Source organism: Phyllobates terribilis, unplaced genomic scaffold (genome assembly GCF_046119375.1).
Source record: "Phyllobates terribilis strain yellow unplaced genomic scaffold, ASM4611937v1 Scaffold_4__5_contigs__length_816908805, whole genome shotgun sequence".
Classification (NCBI taxonomy): Eukaryota; Metazoa; Chordata; class Amphibia; order Anura; family Dendrobatidae; genus Phyllobates; species Phyllobates terribilis.
In genome coordinates, this window is record NW_027362764.1 from 518,229,329 (window position 1) to 518,249,739 (window position 20,411).

The 20,411-nt window shown below is 44.0% G+C and overlaps 1 protein-coding gene across 3 annotated transcripts in view; it reads left to right on the forward strand.

Annotated features, from left to right (window-relative positions):
• The window catches only part of CARMIL1 (capping protein regulator and myosin 1 linker 1), a 344,138-nt gene extending 333,256 nt beyond the window's left edge, over nucleotides 1-10,882 (forward strand). For all 3 annotated transcript variants that reach the window (XM_073678871.1, XM_073678872.1, XM_073678873.1), the window contains one exon: nucleotides 10,373-10,882. In XM_073678871.1, coding sequence (XP_073534972.1) covers nucleotides 10,373-10,536 — 164 coding nt within the window. In that variant the 3' untranslated portion in view covers nucleotides 10,537-10,882. The remainder of the gene's footprint in view (nucleotides 1-10,372) is intronic.
• Nucleotides 10,883-20,411: the final 9,529 nt, after the last annotated feature.

A 20,411-nucleotide genomic window follows, 5' to 3' on the forward strand; every position in this document is an offset into this window, starting at 1 on the left:
AAGCCATTTTCCCCGTCGCCACCATTTTCTCACTGCTGCAGCTGCGTGTTAGACGGCACCGCTGTTGCTGTGTGCGCTATACCTTGTTAATTTCAAGCCAATTTTCGCACAAATCTACAGATAGCTTGGGAGTAGGGAATAGTTGTGATTGCAGTCCTTTTAAGGACTAGGTTACAGCATTTCCTACGACTTTTATCAGGGAGGTCTGTGCTCTTAAATAGATAGGTTGTGGGAGTAAAGACTAATTGTAATTGGAGTCCTTTTCAGGACTAGGTTACATCAGTTCCTATCAGTTTTTGCCAGGCAGGTCTGTGCCAGTGCTGTGCAAGTTTTTTTCACAGCATTTGGCTGAATCTAGCAAAGCTAATCCTTTTTGGCCTATTGCAGAGTGTGTTAGTCAGTGGAGTAGCCTATCTGTGTTGCAAGATATACCACCTGTGTATAGAATACCAATTTTTTTACTGCACCTAGCGAAGTAAAATCTTTTGGGCATAGCATCATTCTATTAGTCCATCTATACTGACCTCCATCAGGTTGCAAATTAAAACTAATTTTTATCTGCATCTACAGTACCTCTGAAAAAATATTTGGGCTTCTACCTGTGTGTGGGACTTGTTGTATTAGTCCATCTATACTGACCTCCACCAGGTTGCAAACTGAATATAATTTTTTTCTGCATTTAGCTCTGAAAAAATATTTGGCCTTCTAGTAGTGTGTCGGACTTTCTCTATTAGTCCATCTATACTGACCTCCATCAGGTTGCAAATTAAAACTAATTTTTATCTGCATCTACAGTACCTCTGAAAAAATATTTGGGCTTCTAGCTGTGTGTGGGTCTTGTTCTATTAATCCATCTATACTGACCTCCATCAGGTTGCAAACTGAATATAATTTTTTTCTGCATCTAGCTCTGAAAAAATATTTGGCCTTCTAGTAGTGTGTCGGACTTTCTCTATTAGTCCATCTATACTGACCTCCATCAGGTTGCAAACTGAATATAATTTTTTTCTGCATCTAGCTCTGAAAAAATATTTGGCCTTCTAGTAGTGTGTCGGACTTTCTCTATTAGTCCATCTATACTGACCTCCATCAGGTTGCAAATTAAAACTAATTTTTATCTGCATCTACAGTACCTCTGAAAAAATATTTGGGCTTCTAGCTGTGTGTGGGACTTGTTGTATTAGTCCATCTATACTGACCTCCATCAGGTTGCAAACTGAATATATTTTTTTCTGCATCTACCTCTGAAAAAATATTGGGCTTCTAGCTGTGTGTTGGACTTGTTGTATTAGTCCATCTATACTGACCTCCATCAGGTTGCAAACTGAATATATTTTTTTCTGCATCTACCTCTGAAAAAATATTGGGCTTCTAGCTGTGTGTGGGTCTTGTTCTATTAATCCATCTATACTGACCTCCATCAGGTTGCAAACTGAATATAATTTTTTTCTGCATCTAGCTCTGAAAAAATATTTGGCCTTCTAGTAGTGTGTCGGACTTTCTCTATTAGTCCATCTATACTGACCTCCATCAGGTTGCAAACTGAATATATTTTTTTCTGCATCTACCTCTGAAAAAATATTTGGCCTTCTAGTAGTGTGTCGGACTTTCTCTATTAGTCCATCTATACTGACCTCCATCAGGTTGCAAATTAAAACTAATTTTTATCTGCATCTACAGTACCTCTGAAAAAATATTTGGGCTTCTAGCTGTGTGTGGGACTTGTTGTATTAGTCCATCTATACTGACCTCCATCAGGTTGCAAACTGAATATATTTTTTCCTGCATCTACCTCTGAAAAAATATTGGGCTTCTAGCTGTGTGTGGGTCTTGTTCTATTAATCCATCTATACTGACCTCCATCAGGTTGCAAATTCAAAATAATTTTTTTCTGCATCTAACCCAGCCAATAGTTTTGGCCTAATACCACAGTTTGGCCACTCAGCTCTGCTCGGTTACCATCCATTGTTTTTTTGTGCAAACAACTCCAGAGTTGTGAATTAGTTAACCACCAAAATGAGTGGAAAAAGGCCTGCTGCTGGTGGAAAGGGGAATAGGCGTGTTGGGAAGGGGAAAAAAGGTTGTGTCCATGGGGTAGGTGTTAAAGCAACAGTAACATCTGCCGAAGAAAGACCATCTTCCAGCCAAACTAAAATGTCTACTTCTTTTAGCGGACAATGTGATAAGATACCTTTCTTACGGCCACGCCAATCGCTACAAATTCCAGATGAGGCACAAAAACAGCAGGTGCTTCAACGGATATCAAGTGCTCCTTTAAGTGGGCTCTCCTCCACATCAACTTCAACATCACAAATACTCCAGTCCTCAAAGGTGTCACCCCAATCGCACTTGCTTCCTCACAGCTCCCAAATCTCCAGCTGCCCGTCTGAGTATGAGGTAGAACAGATGGTTGAGTCTGCAGAGCTGTTTACTCATACTATAGCCTGGGAATCAGAGGTCGACTCCAGCGCTTCTGTGAATCCAGACGAGGAAATGATCTGCACTGATGCCCAGAATCTTTGAGTCGGATCCAGGACCAGACGCAGAAGGTTCTGACCATAATGTAGACCCTCATTCCCAAACTGTAACTCCTGTTGGTGGAGACAATGAGGAAGACGATGATAAGACTCAAATACCTGATTGGAGCGACAACTTTAGTTTTTTGTCAGGGCAGGAACAGGTTGGCTCTGAGGACGACGGGTGTGATAACGCACAGGGTGATGATGATGAGGTCGGAGATCCCACTTACTGTCAACCCACAGTCAGCCAAGAGATGAGGTCAGCAGAGGAGGTGGAGGAAGATGCTAGTGACGACGAGGTCAGGTTGCGCCTTCCTGGACAGAGACGTAGTACTGGAAGCACGTCAACAACTGCATCCTCAAACACAACTCTGCCTCTCACCACAAGTCGTGGTGGCTCTTCAGGTCGCATGGGTGCTAAGCCTTGCATAGCCTGGGCATTTTTTCAGATCGATAAAGATGACCCAACTCGTGTTATCTGTAACATTTGTCAGCAAAAGCTAAGTAGAGGCCAAAAAATACATAGTTTGAGTACTTCATGCATGAACCGGCACATGGACATGAAGCATAAGTTGCAGTGGGAAGCTCAGTGTGCTACAATGCGGCCTAGCCGGCCGGGCCAACCACCGTCTGCCATATCTTGTGCATCCGCGGCCTCTTCATCCTCTGTGACTGGGGGGACAGCAGTCACACCTGTTTTGGGGCGCAGACCTGCCACCTCTTTACCCGCAACAGCCAGCGTGATTGGCAGGTCATCATTTTCTTTGGAGGTGGTAACACCAGCTGGTGTTGAGCGCTGTCCGACATCGATAGCACCACCTTTGGATCAAGGCAACCTAACATGTCCGCCTGCATCTTCCTCACAGACCGGCAGTTTGCCGGGGACACCCTTATCAACCCCGTCTAAGCACAATAGCCAGCCCTCGGTCCCTCAGATGTGGACAAGTAAAAGACCATTTCCTCCTAGCCATGAGAAAGCTAAGAGGTTGAATTTCACCATCTGCAACTCTTGGCTACAGAAATGCTGCCTTTCCGCCTGGTGGACACAGAGGATTTTCGAGACCTTATGTCCGTCGCAGTGCCCCAGTACCAGATGCCCAGTCGGCACTACTTCTCAAAGAAAGGTGTGCCTGCGCTCCACCAGCATGTCGCACATAACATCACCGCTTCTTTGAGAAACTCTGTGTGTGACAGGGTGCATTTCACCACAGACACTTGGACGAGTAGGCATGGACAGGGGCGTTACATGTCGCTGACTGGGCACTGGGTAACTATGGTGACAGCAGGACAAGGGGCTGCTGTCCAAGTCTTGCCGTCCCCACGAGTTGTGCGTCAATCCTCTTTATGTCAAAGTTCCTCCACTGCTTCTGCCTCCTCAACCTCCTCTCGGTCTTCCACCTGCACCCAAAGCCTGTCTGGTCATGCCACAAGCTTTCTAACTGCGCAGAAGGGATCCTGCACACCTCCTTACTATGCTGGCAGTAGGGCTCAACGTCATCAGGCGGTTTTTACATTGAAATGTCTGGGAAATGTGAGTCACACAGCTGAGGAGTTGTTGTCAGCTCTGGAGAACCAATTTCATGAATGGTTGTCTCCACTGGACCTGAAACCAGGGAAGGCCGTGTGCGACAATGCTGCAAACCTGGGTGCGGCCCTTCGCCGGGGCAATGTCACACACGTGCCTTGTATGGCTCACGTGTTGAACCTGATTGTCCAGCAATTTTTAGCCCACTATCCCAGACTAGATGGCCTTCTGCAGAGGGCACGGTCGCTGTGTGCTCACTTCCGCCGTTCGCATCCCGCAGCTCAGCGACTTACATCTCTACAGAAGTCGTTGGGCCTGCCACTTCACCGGCTAAAATGCGATGTGCCTACCCGGTGGAATTCAACTCTGCACATGTTGCAGCGACTGTGGCAGCACCGACAAGCCCTGGTGCAATACGTTCTGACGTATAGCCTGGGCCAACGAGATTCAGAGGTGGGGCAAATCACGCTGGAGGAGTGGTCTCAGATCAGGGACCTATGCACCCTTCTGCACAGTTTTGAAATGGCGACGAAGATGTTTAGTGCTGACGATGCCATTATCAGCATGACTATTCCGGTGATTTACATGCTGGAGCACATGTTAAACAGAATTCGGAGTCAGGTGGTGGCACAAGAGGAGGTGGAGGAAGTAGAGGAGGAGGAGTTGTATGCGGAAGGGCTAACATCTGCAAGGTCCAGACGGTCGGCAGCACCAAGGCGGCAGGCATGTGAGGGTGGGGGAGATGGTTTTACCAGGGCGCATGGTAGCAGCCAAACTAGTGAGGAAGGTGCAGGAGCCCAGGAAGAAGTGGAGGACGAACTGATGGAAGACTCATCAGATGAGGGAGACCTTGATCACATTTCTGTTGTGCGAGGTTGGGGGGAGAGGACAGAGGAAGGAAGCATGATTGTTACCTCGCCACCAACACAACAGGGACTTGGTGCTCCTGGATGCGCAACACACATGAGTGCCTTCTTGCTGCACTACCTGCAACATGACCCTCGAATTGTGAGAATTAGAAATAATCCTGACTACTGGGTTGCCACACTGTTAGATCCCCGGTACAAAAGTAAATTTGCAGAAATTATTCCTGCCATAGAAAGGGATGCACGCATGCAGGAGTATCAGCAGAGACTGTTGCAGAATCTTACATGTGCTTTTCCACAAAATACCAGTGGTGCACGTAGTGAATCTCACAGTTCCAACTTGCCAACCGTGGGACCGTCAAGTGTTCAGCACTCAAACCGTAACAGAACCACAGTATCTGCTGGTAACATCAATTTTGCGGAATCATTTCACCACTTTTTTAGCCCATCCTTTGCAAGGCCACAGGAGACAAGAAGTCTGACACATAGTCAACGCCTAGAGACGATGGTACAGGAGTATCTCCAAGTAAACATTGAAGCCTCGACTGTGTCACTGGACCCTTGCTCTTTTTGGGCTTCCAATCTGGATAAATGGCCGGAGCTAGCCACTTACGCCTTGGAGATCTTGTCATGCCCCGCAGCCAGCGTTCTGTCTAAACGTGTGTTCAGCGCTGCTGGTGGTGTGCTGACAGATAAGCGCACGCGGCTCTCCACTGATAATGTAGACAGACTCACGTTCATAAAGATGAACAAATCATGGATCCGAAACGACTTTTCTACCCCTGTGTCATCCTGGGGAGAGTAAAAGCTTGATGATTGGTTAAAATCACCCTACCAACCGTTTTAAGCTTTCAAATTACTAATCATGTTTATCTGTATCTTGACTGGAAAATAATTTGGGCTTTGTAGCAGTGTGCAGCACTGATCCTATTAGGCCATCTATACTAAAGCTTCACCAGATTTAAAATTAAAAATAATTTTTAGCTGCATCTAGCCCGGAAAATAATTTTGGGGCTCCGAGATGCGCAAGGCACATAAGTGCCTTCTTGCTGCACTACCTGCAGCATGACCCTCATATTGTCAGAATTCGAAGTAATCATGACTACTGGGTTGCCACACTCTTAGATCCCCCAAACTTTTCGATCAACCTTTTCATTTTAATAAAGACCAAAAAAATGGTCATTTTTGAAATTATAAGCATTAGCAGGTTGTAAGAAACTGAAATCAAACAGTTTTCAACTCAAAACTTTATTCTAGGTGATGTTACATTTTCACATAGGACCCCTTGTTCGAAAGGAGCTTCTGAACTCTCTCGTCCATTGAATTTGTCAGGTTTTGGATGGTTTCTGCTTCAATTGTTTTGCATGAGGACAGAATACCCTCCCAGAGCTGTTGCTTAGATGTGAACTGCCTCCCGCCATCATAGACACTCCTTTTAATGATGCTCCAAAGGTTCTGAATGGGGTAGAGGTCAGGGGAGCATGGGGGTCACACCATAAGTTTGTCCCCTTTTATGCCCATATCAGCCAGAGATGCAGATGTTTTATGTGCAGCATGAGATGGTGCATTATCATGCAGAAAAATGATCTTGCTGTGAAATACACGGTTCTTCTTCTTGAACCATGGCAGGAAGTGCTGTTTGAGAAAATCCACATACATTATGGAGTTCATCTTTAGCGCCTTCAGGGATCCTAAAGGGGCCGACAATCTCTCTCCCCATGATTCCAGCCCAAAACATTACTCCACCTCCTCCTTGTTGGCGCTGTAGCCGTGTTTGCGTGGGGTGTCCATCAACCAGCCATCCTCCACTCCATCCATCTGGACCATCGAGCGCTGCACGGCACTCATCCGTGAACAAAACAGTTTTGAAATCAGTCTTCATGTAATGTTTGGCCCACTGGAGCCGTTTCTGCTTGTGTGAAGTGGATAGAGGAGGTCGACAGGATGGCGCATGCACAGCTGCAAACCTCTGAAGGACCCTGCATCTTGTTGTTCGGGGGACGTTGGAGGCACAAGCAGCTTCAAAAACTTGTCTGCTGCTATGACAAGGCTTTTTTGCCGCTGCTCTTTCAACCTGACGTAATTGCCTGTAGGAAAGAGTCCTCAATTTGCCCTTATCAGCACGCACACGTTTGTACTGTGAATCAGCTACATACTTCTTGATTGCCAAGACACTTCATCCTGATCATCGCACAATGTTGATTGTAGTCATGCCTTGACCTAAACACTCCACAATTTGTTGCTTCTCAGCAGCCGACACATCCTTTTTCTTTCCCATTTTGGCAGAAAATGTAGGCTGCTTAATAATGTGAGAGAGCCTTCTTAAGTAGTCTTGCCTTTCATTGGACACACCTGCCAAACTAATTAGCACAGGTGTCTGCAATTGCTTACAGTGATATAAAGAGCCCTGACACACATCACCATCAATGAGTTTAACTGACAAACAAACAAATTCTTCCCTTATCACTCCTAAACACTTTTTGCATAATAATTTGGAACGCAGTGTACATGTGCTTTTCCACAAAACACCAGTGGTTCACGTAGTGAATCTTACAGTTCTAACTTGCCAACCGTGGTCTGTATGGAGTTGTTCAATAAAGGGCCCAAAATTAAGATAACATAGATGGGAGAGGTCTCTATGAATAGGAATTCCTAAGTATTTGATACCCTGTGAGGGCCAGGCAAAGGGAAAGTTGGACTGGATGGAATCCTATATGGATTTGGGGAGGGAGACATCGAGGGCCTCAGACTTCGCTGCATTGATTTTAAAATTTTACCATGTAACAAAGTGATCTATTTCAGCCATAACAGCATGGATGGATATATGTGATTGAGTGATATATACTAGGACATCATCAGCAAATAGAGAGCACTTGTACTCGGTGCCTCCCACCTCAATCCACCTAATATTGGGGTTATGGCGAATTGATGAGAGCAGGTGCTCCGTCACTAGGATGTATAAGAGAGGGGACAGAGGACATCACTGCCTTGTCCCATTGGTGATTGTGAAAGGTGATGAAAATGTTCTGACGCACCCCCTGGGCCTTGGGACACCCGGAGCCGGACCCTTTTTGGTGGATGCTGGTGGTTGTAGTCTTCGTGGCGGCGACCCGGTTCCGTGGCTCAGGGCGGTCAAACCAGTGGCGGAACTATTTATGTGGTTTTGATGTTTAAATGTCCGACTACGCCACCCGTGGATTGCGGTCAGAGTGAACCGCCGCTACAGGGCAGACCGCTGAGGCTGGTGTTGTGGGTGCAGCAGAGCGTAGCATAACTCCCCACGGGAGGAGTATAGCCTCAGGGCAGTGTATGCGGAGGATGGGGGTGATGGTGCAGGGCAGCAGCAGTAACGACACGGAGTCAGTGATGCAGTTCAGGGCCTTTACTCACAGTTCTTATTATCCAGACCACGTCTGCAGGTAACGGCTGCCCACGTCGTACTGTGCTCACCAGGTGAGGGGCTCAGACAACTCCCAGATAACTTTGGAGCACTTCACAGGACCCCCTTTGTGTGTCCTTTGTCTGGCCTTTCTTACCAACACTTCTGTCCGGCTGCCTCGGGCCTCCTCTTGGTAAACTTGGCGCCAGTTTCCCTGACCCTATGTGGTGCCTTCCTAGCGGGTGTAGCGAGGGGCTGCGCCACATAAAATGTCAGAGCCTCCTGTTTCTAGCTGAGGGTCGTTTCCTGCCTCCACTAGTTCGGGGACCGGTCTCCCCCTTTGGCCTGACCCCTCCACGCAGGTGGATTCGGGCGTGCGGTGGCGACTCTCCCGTCCGCACCCCTGGGATCCCTTCATTCCTCGTTCCTGGAGCCTTCTCCGCTCCTCTTCCTTCCTTCTCCCTCTTCCAGGCCTGGGCCTCTGTTACTAGGCCCGCCTCCGGAGCAGAGCTCATGCAGAGCCCCTGCTCCCTGCCACTTCTGCTCAGACTTCTCTGCACTGAACTAAGATGGTGCCCACCTTTTATACTCCCTTCTCAATGCACCCAGGAACTGCTTCCTCCCTGCTCCTGCACTTCAGTGTTCCCCTTCCTCGGTGTTCCCTCCCCCCACTCCAGCCAGGGACAGGGACTGTCGTGCCCATCTCAGGGGCATATTGGTCGCCCTGCCCCACGGCAATGTGGTGTAATGCATGCAGGTGTCGGGTCCTGATCCACACTCCATCCTTACCTGAGAGTGAGATATCACACCTCTGGGTCAGGTGCAATACGTCTGTAGCAACCGAGCCCTCAGGGTGCTACAGTTCCATTTATCTTCAGCCTAGGTGACGTATTGCGATACAGGGCCGTGATTTTGGCTATAAAAGGGTCCCCTAGACTCCTACCCCAAGCTTTTTAAGAGAATCATATATGGCGTGCCAGGAGACTCTATGGAATGCTTTCTCAGCATCCAACGAGAGTATCTAATTACAAATTTTTAACTGCATCTAGCCCAGGAAATACTTTGTGCCTAGTAGCAGTGTCTGCTAGTGAGCGGATTATCCCGGCTGTTAAGCAAGCTGCACCACCTGTAGTTTAGACACTTAATTTTTTCAAAGGAAATGCTTCGGGACCATGGGATACTTAGTGAAGAGCATCAGGAGGCACCCCAAGGCATAGGGGCTGGGACTGGCAGTAGGATGCCTTGCGGTGGACAGCCGAGCTCGATCCTTATAAAAGCTTTTAAACTGCAGCAGCTTTAGTGGACGCTACTGGAGCTGGAATTACGCGGCTGCTGGCATGAGACTTGCCCTCCAATAGATCCTTGTAAATGGATTTAAAGTGTATTCATTCAAATTAGAGAGACAATTTAAATTAAAAAGCTTAGAGCTGCCTCCACCACAGGGGGGCTCGCTTGACCCACCAGCGGACAGGCACCAGTATTGGGAGAGGGGGGCTGGCCGTCAGGGTTCACCGCGGCTCTGGCACAAACCCGGCGACACGGAGGTGGCACGGGCAGGAGCGGACTGGCCGTGTCGGCTTCTCACTTTTTGGATTTTAGAAGGGCATGACATGCCTATATCTGTGTCTCCCCCTCCTTTTACTCCTCCACCTCTTTTATTTTCGCATGACTATATGTACTTGTCACTTTTCCATGTGTTAGTTATGTCTTCTGAGCAGTTTGTCAGCTTTTGGACACCTTTGAAGGTGTTTTCTATGTGTTTCTATGTGTTTTTGTTTGCCTGCCATTGGTTTTAACGGTGTTCGAAGGTGTTCGACGAACAGTTCGACGAACAGTTCGGCGAACACACGGGTGTTCGACGAACCGAACCGAACTCGAACACTACGGGGGTGGCTCAACACTACTTGTAACCTTACCACGTATCCGTATATATGGCCTTATCATACTGATCTGCATTTGTGTAGGAATAGCAATGCTGCTATGTTTAGGTTATATTGGAATATTATTGTCTGATGTTACCTAATATAGAAGGTCATCCCTGTTCAGTCCTATAATAATGCCTGATTTATTTATTTTTTTAAAGCCGCACGACCTACCACTCCATCCGACTCATCACCAAAAAAGAATCACAGCCAGTCTCCGGATGGACAAGAGCTCAAGTCGAGGTCATCAAGTAAAGATTCTCACCAACGCAGCAAATCCAGTGACTCTGGAGAGGAGGCCGATAAAGAATTTGTTTTTATATAAGCAGCTTAGAAATTTTGTTTCATTACCTGGAGTTTCTTTTACTCTCGATGTTGATTTAGTATGATTTCTTTGATGACCAGTCCTACACTCCTGTCTTCTTTCTATGTCGTTGTCCTCCAGTTTTTCGGAAGCCCCACACTCCCTAAAGCAATGGTTGAATGGACCTTTCATTGTTTAGCAAGCACTGGTAAATTGAGAGGGTATAACTGTCAGCAGTATCATGTCTTCTACGTATGGAAGCTGTTGCACATTGTAATTAACAGAGCACACTAATGACACATTATTTGTATAAATGGTAAATATCTATATATATATATATATAAATATATAATAAAATCTCTCTTTACGTACATATATAAATATATATATGATGATTGGATACACTTTTTACATCCTCTGGTAGGATTTTTCTCCGCCTTGTGCTTGTGCATAAACTAATATTTCCATGCACTTAAGACAAAGCACAAGCACTGAAACCCCTCGCAGACAGAGAACGCAGAAGCTTTCTAATAGAATAAAAAGACAGATGCAGCATATAATTTGATTTTGTGAGTCTGGGAGTCTGAGATACCGTCCTCAATACTTGGATTTTGCTTTATTATATCATTTTTGAAAGGAAAGGACTAACTTATGTAAATAGAGGAAAAAACTTTTTGACAATGCGCTAACATAAATATTCACTTATATTACAGGTCATGGGGGTTTTATCTATATGTATATTTGTATCAATAAAACAATTTTACAACTTTAAGATGACTTTTGTCTGTCAATTAATTGTACTTTGTACAGCATAGTAGTTATGAGTTTACAGGATCTGTTCGGAATCTTGTCTGTTCCTCCACTGACTTCTAAGGCCATGTGCACACGCCATTTTAGATGCTGGCATAGCCACCGAATTTTCACAGGCATACCTGCTTCAGGGCAACGCCGGCGGTCATTTTCCTCAGATGACTTTGTCGTTATTCTTGCTGCGGCTCTTGCCCTGTACGATTAGGCAAGGAGAGTTGGATGGCTTCCAAGAATGGGCAAGTTGCTTATTTTAAACGCTTCAGGATTCAGAAGCCCTTAATCAGTTAAAAGAAGTGACAGATGACTGAAATTTGCACTTTTGCGGTGCTTTTTCAATCATATTCTGGGCAGAATTTGCCTGAAAGAGATACCATATTCACATAATTACATAGGTTGAAAAAAGACCTAGGTCCATCAAGTTCAACCTTTCGCCACCAATTATTCATTTTGTCACTAAATGAACTGTAACCCACAATGTTATGTGTACTGGGGAAATCATCCAGCCCTTTTTTAAAAGCTTATATAGTGTCTGCCATCACTACCTCTTGTGGTAGGGCATTCCACAGTCTGACTGCTCTAACTGTAAAGAACCCTTTCCTGTTTAGATGCTGGAATCTCCTTTCTTATACCCATAATGAGTGCCCCCTGGTCCTTAGTATGGTCTTTGGAAGGAATAAGTCATGTACTAGTCCTTTGTACTGACCACACATATATTTATGTATCTAAATGAGATCTCTTCTGAGATGTCTTTTTTCTAAGCTAAACAAGCCCAACTTTTCCAACCTCCCATCATATGAGAGGCCTTCCATCCCTTGTAATTATCTAGTTGGCTGCCTTTGAACTGACTCCAACTTCTGAATATCCTTTTCAAAGTGTGGAGCCCAAAACTGGATCCCATATTCCAGATTTGGCCTCACCAGTGATTTATAAAGGGGTTACAATACGTTGGGATCGCGGGATTTTTTCTCTTTTTATACACCCTAAAATCTCGTTTGCTTTTGCAGTTGCTGCTTGACATTGAGTACTGCAGCTCAGCTTACTCGTAACCAGAATACCCAAGTCCTTCTCCTGTTCTGTAGTCCCCAGTATACTCCCATTTAATGTATATGAGGCAATAGGATTACTCCGTCCTAGGTGCCTTACTCTACATTAAACCTCATCTGCCAAGTGTTTGCCCATTCAGTCATCTTATCCAGATCATTCTGCAATATCGTAATATCAAGATCAAGTTTAATATCCTACATAGTTTTGTGTCGTCAGCAAAAACTGACATTTTACTCTCAATCCCATCCACAGTCATTAATAAAGAGGTTAAAAAGAATCGGTCCTAGCACAGATCCCTGCGGTACCCTACTGCTGAATATATATCACTTAGATGACGTACCATTTATGACTGTTTCCTGTCATTTAGCCAATTCCTTACCCATCTACATATAGTTCCCCCAAGTCCTTGCTTCTGTAGCTTCAGTATAAGGCTGTTATGTGGTACAGTATCAAATGCCTTCGCAAAGTCCAGATAAATGACATCAACCGTTTTACCAACATCCAGATTTGCACTTACCTCCTCATAGAACCCCAACATGTTGGTTAGACACGACTTACCTTTCATGAATCTATGCTGGTTGTCAGTTATTATATAATATTATTCTCTGCAATATATTTCTGCAGGTCATCTCTTATGATGCCCTCAAAAGACTTACCGTATGGTAGTTACCTGGATCCACCTTCTTACCTTTCTTAAATATCGGTACTACATCAGCCATCCTCCAATCCTGTGGCACTACCCCTGTTACAAGAATGAGATACAGCAGTCTGTCAATTACTGAGCTCAATTCCCTCAGTATCCGTGGATGATGCACTAATGGGTATCCATCAGTTTTTTGCTGGATAGGATAGCACAGGACCTGTTGCTTTAATGTATGGCATTTCTTCTGCTGGGTCTTGGATGTTAAACTAAACAAACACAAAATGCAGAAAAAATATATATCTATAGCAAATATGAACATTCATACTTTAGAAAGGAAAAATGACTAAACGCTGTAGTATTGCAGTTCATTTTTACCGTTCATTTTGGTGGTAATTTTTTTCCAGAGATCTTTAAGTTTATGTTCAAAATGGTATCCGATCCGCGGGCGGGATGTTATAGAGAAGGACGAGCTAATCTGATCAGTATACATTTTTGAGGGAGAAGTTTCAGTAAAACATTCCTACAGTTTTCTCATTGTAATCCATGGTGTTTGTAAGGATAGGAGTCCAGTGGGCGGTCCTTCTCAGCTCTGTATGCCTAGTCAATCACTGTGAAGGACCGCCCACTGGACTCCTATGCATACAATGCCAGAGATTTCCATGAACACCTGGGATAATGAATCTTGTTTTCAACATACCTACAGTTATATGAAAAAGTTTGGGCACCCCTATTAATCTTAAGCTTAATGTTTTATAAAAATTGGTGTTTTTGCAACAGCTATTTCAGTTTGATATATGTAATAACTGTTGGACACAGTAATGTTTCTGCCTTGAAATGAGGTTTATTGTACTAACAGAAAATGTGCAATCTGCATTCAAACAAAATTTGACAGGTGCATAAGTATGGGCACCTCACCAGAAAAGTGACATTAATATTTAGTAGATCCTCCTTTTGCAAAAATAACAGCCTCTAGTCGCTTCCTGTAGCTTTTAATGATTTCCTGGATCCTGGGTGAAGGTATTTTTGACCATTCCTCTTTACAAAACAATTCCAGTTCAGTTAAGTTTGATGGTCGCCGAGCATGGACAGCCCTCTTCAAATGATCCCACAGATGTTCAATGATATTCAGGTCTGGGGACTGGGATGGCCATTCCAGAACATTGTAATTGTTCCTCTGCATGAATGCCTGAGTAGATTTGGAGCGATGTTTTGGATCATTGTCTTGCTGAAAGATCCATCCCCTGCGTAACTTCAACTTTATCACTGATTCTTGAACATTATTGTCAAGAATCTGCTGATACTGAGTGGAATCCATGCGTCCCTCAACTTTAACAAGATTCCCGGTGCCGGCATTGGCCACACAGCCCCAAAGCATGATGGAACCTCCACCAAATTTTACTGTGGGTAGCAAGTGTTTTTCTTGGAATACTGTGTTTTTTTGCCGCCATGCATAACGCCTTTTTGTATGACCAAACAACTCAATCTTGGTTTCATCAGTCCACAGGACCTTCTTCCAAAAAGAAATTGGCTTCTCCAAATGTGCTTTTGCATACCTCAGCCGACTCTGTTTGTGGCGTGCTTGCAGAAACGGCTTCTTTTGCATCACTCTCCCATACAGCTTCTCCTTGTGCAAAGTGCGTTGTATAGTTGACCGATGCACAGTGACACCATCTGCAGCAAGTTGATGCTGCAGCTCTCTGGAGGTGGTCTGAGGATTGTCCTTGACTGATCTCACCATTCTTCTCTGCCTTTCTGATGTTTTTCTTGGCCTGCCACTTCTGGCCTTAACAAGAACTGTCCCTGTGTTCTTCCATTTCCTTACTATGTTCCTCACAGTGGAAACTGACAGGTTAAATCTCTGAGACAGCTTTTTGTATCCTTCCCCTGAACAACTATGTTGAATAATCTTTGTTTTCAGATCATTTGACAGCTGTTTTGAGGAGCCCATGATGCCACTCTTCAGAGGAGATTCAAACAGGAGAACAACTTGCAAGTGGCCACTTTAAGTAGCTTTTCTCATGATTGCATACACCTGGCTATGAAGTTCAAAGCTCAATGAGGTTACAAAACCCAAAAAAGTGTTTTAGTAAGTCAGTAAAAAGTAGGTAGGAGTATTTAAAACAAGAAAATGATAAGGGTGCCCATACTTATGCACCTGTCAAATTTTGTTTGAATGCAGATTGCACATTTTCTGTTAGTACAATAAACCTCATTTCAAGGCAGAAACATTACTGTGTCCAACAGTTATTACATATATCAAACTGAAATAGCTGTTGCAAAAACACCAATTTTTATAAAACATTAAGCTTAAGATTAATAGGGGTGCCCAAACTTTTTCATATAACTGTATATATCATTCTTCTCCGCTTCTCCTTCTCTATACCCTGCTATCTGCAGATCGGACTGCATGTACAGTACGTGACCGGTTCTCTTTAACTTAAAAATGGTTACGTAGGTCATTCTAACATCTCCCATCACATTTCATAGAATTGTGATGGGAGAGTAAATTCTAATTCCAGACTGACTTAATCTCTTGGTGTACCATTGTTATTGCCGTAATAAAGTTAATTTTACAGATCATATATTTACTAATTAACCCCAGAAGTGAGTTTTATAAGATGGAATAAAAAAGCCAGTTCATTTGAATGTATCTGTGTTTTATGCCTCATTGTGTTAAAACATATCTGTAACTCATCAACAATGAAGATGGCACTATGCTCTCAAATTGATTGACAGAAGATCTTTGCATTTCATGTTGAGCAGACAACTAAAAACTCCATATTGGCTGAAGATTGAACAACAATGAATTCAATCTGAGTGGTTTATTATGTTCCTCTTTGGCGGTAGGAGATGTAGTTATGGCATACAGCTTAAATACTGTCATAATTTCACCTTTTAACAATAAAGGGAATATGAGAAACTGTGAAATATCTTAATAGAGAAAAATGTACCTGTCCTCATATCTCAGTCACTTTTTCTCTCCCTGCCCAGAACATCCCCAAAGCTGCTCAAATCTGTCTACAGATCTGTCTTCCATGATGGATTAAATTACGTGTTCTGCTATAAAACTCTATGAAGAGGGTAGGGGAGAGAAGCTTCGGGAAACTAAAACAGAAATGCACAAAGAAAAACTGCTGAGGCTTCTAGTGAAGCGGGAAAAGCTGTCTAAAATACAGTAACTAATAGTAGACATCCTCTAGAAAAACCCTCTAATATAGTTCTGTGGTACAGTGAAATGTTAATTTTTTTATAGTTGACATTGTATTCTTATTAGTTTTATAAAACCTAGTATTACAATGTTGCCATTTCTTATCAGAATTGGTTGCATTAGCCTTTGTATTATGTGAACAAAAAAATGTGTTTGGGAGTGACAGTTTTTAAATCCATCACCAGAGGAGGTGGCATTTATTAGTACATACCCTAATGCAACTAACTTATCAATTACTGATAAAGGTAATATTTTATATTCTGAAATATTTCTGTTATAGAGATGACGTGCAATAATGAAGCTATATAATTAAAACCACTTTGGTTTCACATTGCGTGAAAAGATCTTCCAAAAGCTTTGGAACGGTGTTTAAGTAATTTGAGTTTTATTAATACACATGAACCCGCTAAATAAAAGAGCTTCATACTGTGTGCAGCATGCATTTACTTTATTGTACTCCATAATTAAAGAAAAGAAAGGTCCGGGAAAGGAAAGTAAACATGTCCCAATGAGTGAGAAGTAACACATGGGAGCATTATACAATGCCCCTCGAAGCTTGCTGACAAAAGGGAATGTCAGGATTGATGCGCCAATACCTGGCCTTTTAAATGGGAAATCTTTTGGCAAATTATGTTTTTATGCATTGCTGTGATAAATAGCAGATTCAGTCCTCACTCTCTGAATAAAAGTTCATTTTTACATAGGCAATGCATTAAATCACACGCTGACCCATTTATTTATGGTTTCCTTTACATTTTATTATGTTTTGTTTAAGGGTTTTGCTGTCATGGCGTAAATGGAAAATAGTTTTCAAATAATATCAGCCCTGTATGTTAGAAGGATTTCTAAGAAAACGGTAAAGTCCGCCATACTCATTAAATTAAAGTTGTCTGAAATCTCCGATATTACTGGGAATGTCAGAATTAGTCTTATGCGTATGGCACAACATTTCCTTGACCGATGATTTTGGGGAACAAAAGGATCCTGTCTTTTGGATTTCCAATTGCCAATCCTTCTCTCATACAGGATACAGGAGGGCATGGGCGAGCTGAGCATTTCTGTGTATAGGGGAGTTCTCAGAGATGTGATACCTGGCACCAATTTATTTGCAGGAGATTTAAATGGGTTTGGGACTGCTGCAGTCAATCGCTGACCTCAGCTGTGACCAATGTGGTCACATGTCTGAATACAGAGCAGGTGGGAAGTTGGTTTTCGAAATGTATTTATAAAATATAATGTACACAAATTTGTCACTTTAACATTCCGTGGGTCTCTGGCAGCAATGGTTGTGGAGCCAATGATACAATGATAAAAAGTTCAGATTGCTAAAATAAAATTGTGAAAAAAGATTTGAAGGTCCCTGGTCCAGTATCACGACTGTGATCTGAAAATGTACAGAGAATGCCACACATAGGAGGTTTGCAGTGGTCTTTCTGCCATGGACTACTTAGTCGTGGCCGAAAGTGTTGGCACCTTTGAAATTGTTCCAAAAAATGAAGGGTTTCTCCCAGAAAATTATTGCAATTATACATATTTTGTTATACATGTTTATTTCCTTTGTGTGTATTGGAACGACCCAAAAAAGAGAAAAAAGACAAATTAGACCTAATTTCACACACAATTCCTAAAATGGGCCGGACAAAATTGTTGGAATAAATAACTGCAATCAATCATTTACTGTAACCATCAACAAGCTTCTTCCACCTCTGAACTGGAATTGTGGACCACTCTTTTGCAAATTGCTCCAGGTCTCTCATATTTGAAGGGTGCCTTCCCCCAACAGCAATTTCAAGATCTCTCCACAGGTGTTCAATGGGATTTATATCCAGACTTCTTGCTGGCCACTTCAGAACTCTCCAGCGCTTTGTTTCCATCCATTTCTGGGTGCTTCTTTTTTTATTTAAATTGTAATTTTTATTTAAATTAATTTCTCAATTTTACAGGAAAGGGAAAAAAATGGCCATTTTAAAGTTTTCACTATCATTTACAGGTTGTCAACCAATCTTTTTTTATACTATAGTTATACTTTAACATTCGATTAAACATTTTCGAGTATATAAATAGTAAAAGCTTACAAACAAACATAGACTCAGACAAAAGGAAAGTGGGGATATGATATGGAATGTTATGACCTATTAATATCCATCTCATAGAGGTCATATATTTAACATGGCCCAAAAGGAAACCCAAGGAGACCAAATAAGATTAAATCTCTCTACAGTATTGTCATTAAGGGCTGCTCGGTACTCAAAGTTCCTGATATCCTTGATTCGAGAATATAGATCCAGTTGGGGAGGTGGAGAGGTTTGTTTCTAAAGGTAGGCAATCAGCGTGCTGCTGTTAACATATGTAAAAGCAATCTAATGGATCTCTTAGATATGTGTGGCGCCCCTGAGGGTTCGGTCGCCACAGAGGTATTGCATCTCATCCAGAGGTGTGGTATCTCACTCTCCGGTAAGGAAGGAGTATGGCTCAGGACCCTAACACTACATCCACTACACCACATTTCCGGGGGACAGGGCGACAATGCTCCTATGGGAGAGCACAACTGTCCCTGATCCCTGGCTGGAGTGGGGGGGACCATCTACAGAGGGGGAACTAGGTAGTGGATGGTGTGGAGGACGTAGATCCTGGGAGCACTGGAGTAGGAGGTATAAAAGCAAGGAACCATTTTGGTTCGCAGTGAGTTCAGTCAGAGGAGGAAAGTGACAGGAGCAGGGGCTCTGTACGAGCTCTGCTCCACAGGCAGGCTGAGTCACTAGGACTGAGCCTGAAGGAGGAGAAAGAGGGAGCAGGAAGGCTCCAGGACAGGAACCGAAGGGACCCTAGGGGTACGGGCCATGCAACCGCCACCCGTACGCCCGCCGCTGCCAAGAGGTAGGGGGGTCAGGCCAGAAGAATGGAACCGGATCCCTCAACCAGCAGAGACTACAGGGCTCAACTGGGAACTGGAGGCTGCAGCACTTCAAGTACAGCAAGCCATCCACACCAGCCACCAGGAAGGTAGCCACATAGGGCCAGGGGACGGAACACACGTCGCCCGCCAAGGCCCGAGGACACTAGACAGAGGTGCCATTAGGTGTGAGGTACAAGGAGAGAGGCCAGAGAGGACACACTGAAGGGGGTCCTGCTAAATGCTCCAGAGATACCTGGGGGTCGACCGAGCCCCTTACTGTGTAAGCACAGGATGCCGTTGGCTCTTACATTGGCCCTGTAAGTGGAACTGCTTAACCGTGAGTAAAAGATCTGGGACTGCATCATCTGGACTCTGTGATTCTTCTTGCACCGCGACACCCTGCACTATCACCACTATCATCCACTCACGCTGCCCTGAAGCCACACTCTTCCTGTGGGGAGTTACACTACTTTGCTGCGCATACCACCAGCTTCAGCGGACTGCCCCGCAGCGGCAGTTACCAATAACTACAATCCACAGGTGGCGTAGTCGGACTATTTAAACCAGATACACATAGACTACCCTGGTTTGACTGCCCTGGGTCACGGACGGAGTCACCGCCACGGTGACTACAACCCCCCCAGCATTTACAAGGCCCGGCTCCGGGTATCCCCATGGCCCAGGGGGCGCGTCATATGGACTCGGGGAAAATAATGGAAAGAGCTGAGGATCTAGAGGGACATCTACTCTGAATACTTCCTTAATGAGGAGTTGGACTTTCACCCAAAATGGTTTAATGAGATGGCAGTCCACAAAAATAAAATGAAAAATAGAACCTCCAGACAGAACGCAACGCCAGCAAAGGGAAGGAATAGATGGGTCCATTTAATGTAAAAAGTCAGGTGTGTGGTACCAGAGATGAAGAATTTTGTATTGATTTTCTTTGTATAGCTTTTCTGCTCTGGTCCAAACATTTCTCCAATCTACCACGGTTAGTGGTTTACCCAGATATTCCTCCCATTTGAGCATGCAAGAGTGTCTAGTTAAGGAATCTGTGTCTGGAGTCTCTTTAGGTGCCGCTAGGCCTCCCATCTTTTTCTCAGCCAACATTACCGATTTTGGAATTCTATGACGTCTTCCTGCCCATATGAAATTTAAAGTGACTGCTTGAAAAGCATGTAAATCTCTGAGTGGGACCGATATGGGTAAAGTCTCAAAAAGATATAACATTTTTGGGAGGATGGTCATTTTTATTGCTGAAATGCTTCCAAATAGTGAGCGTGATTTCCATTTTG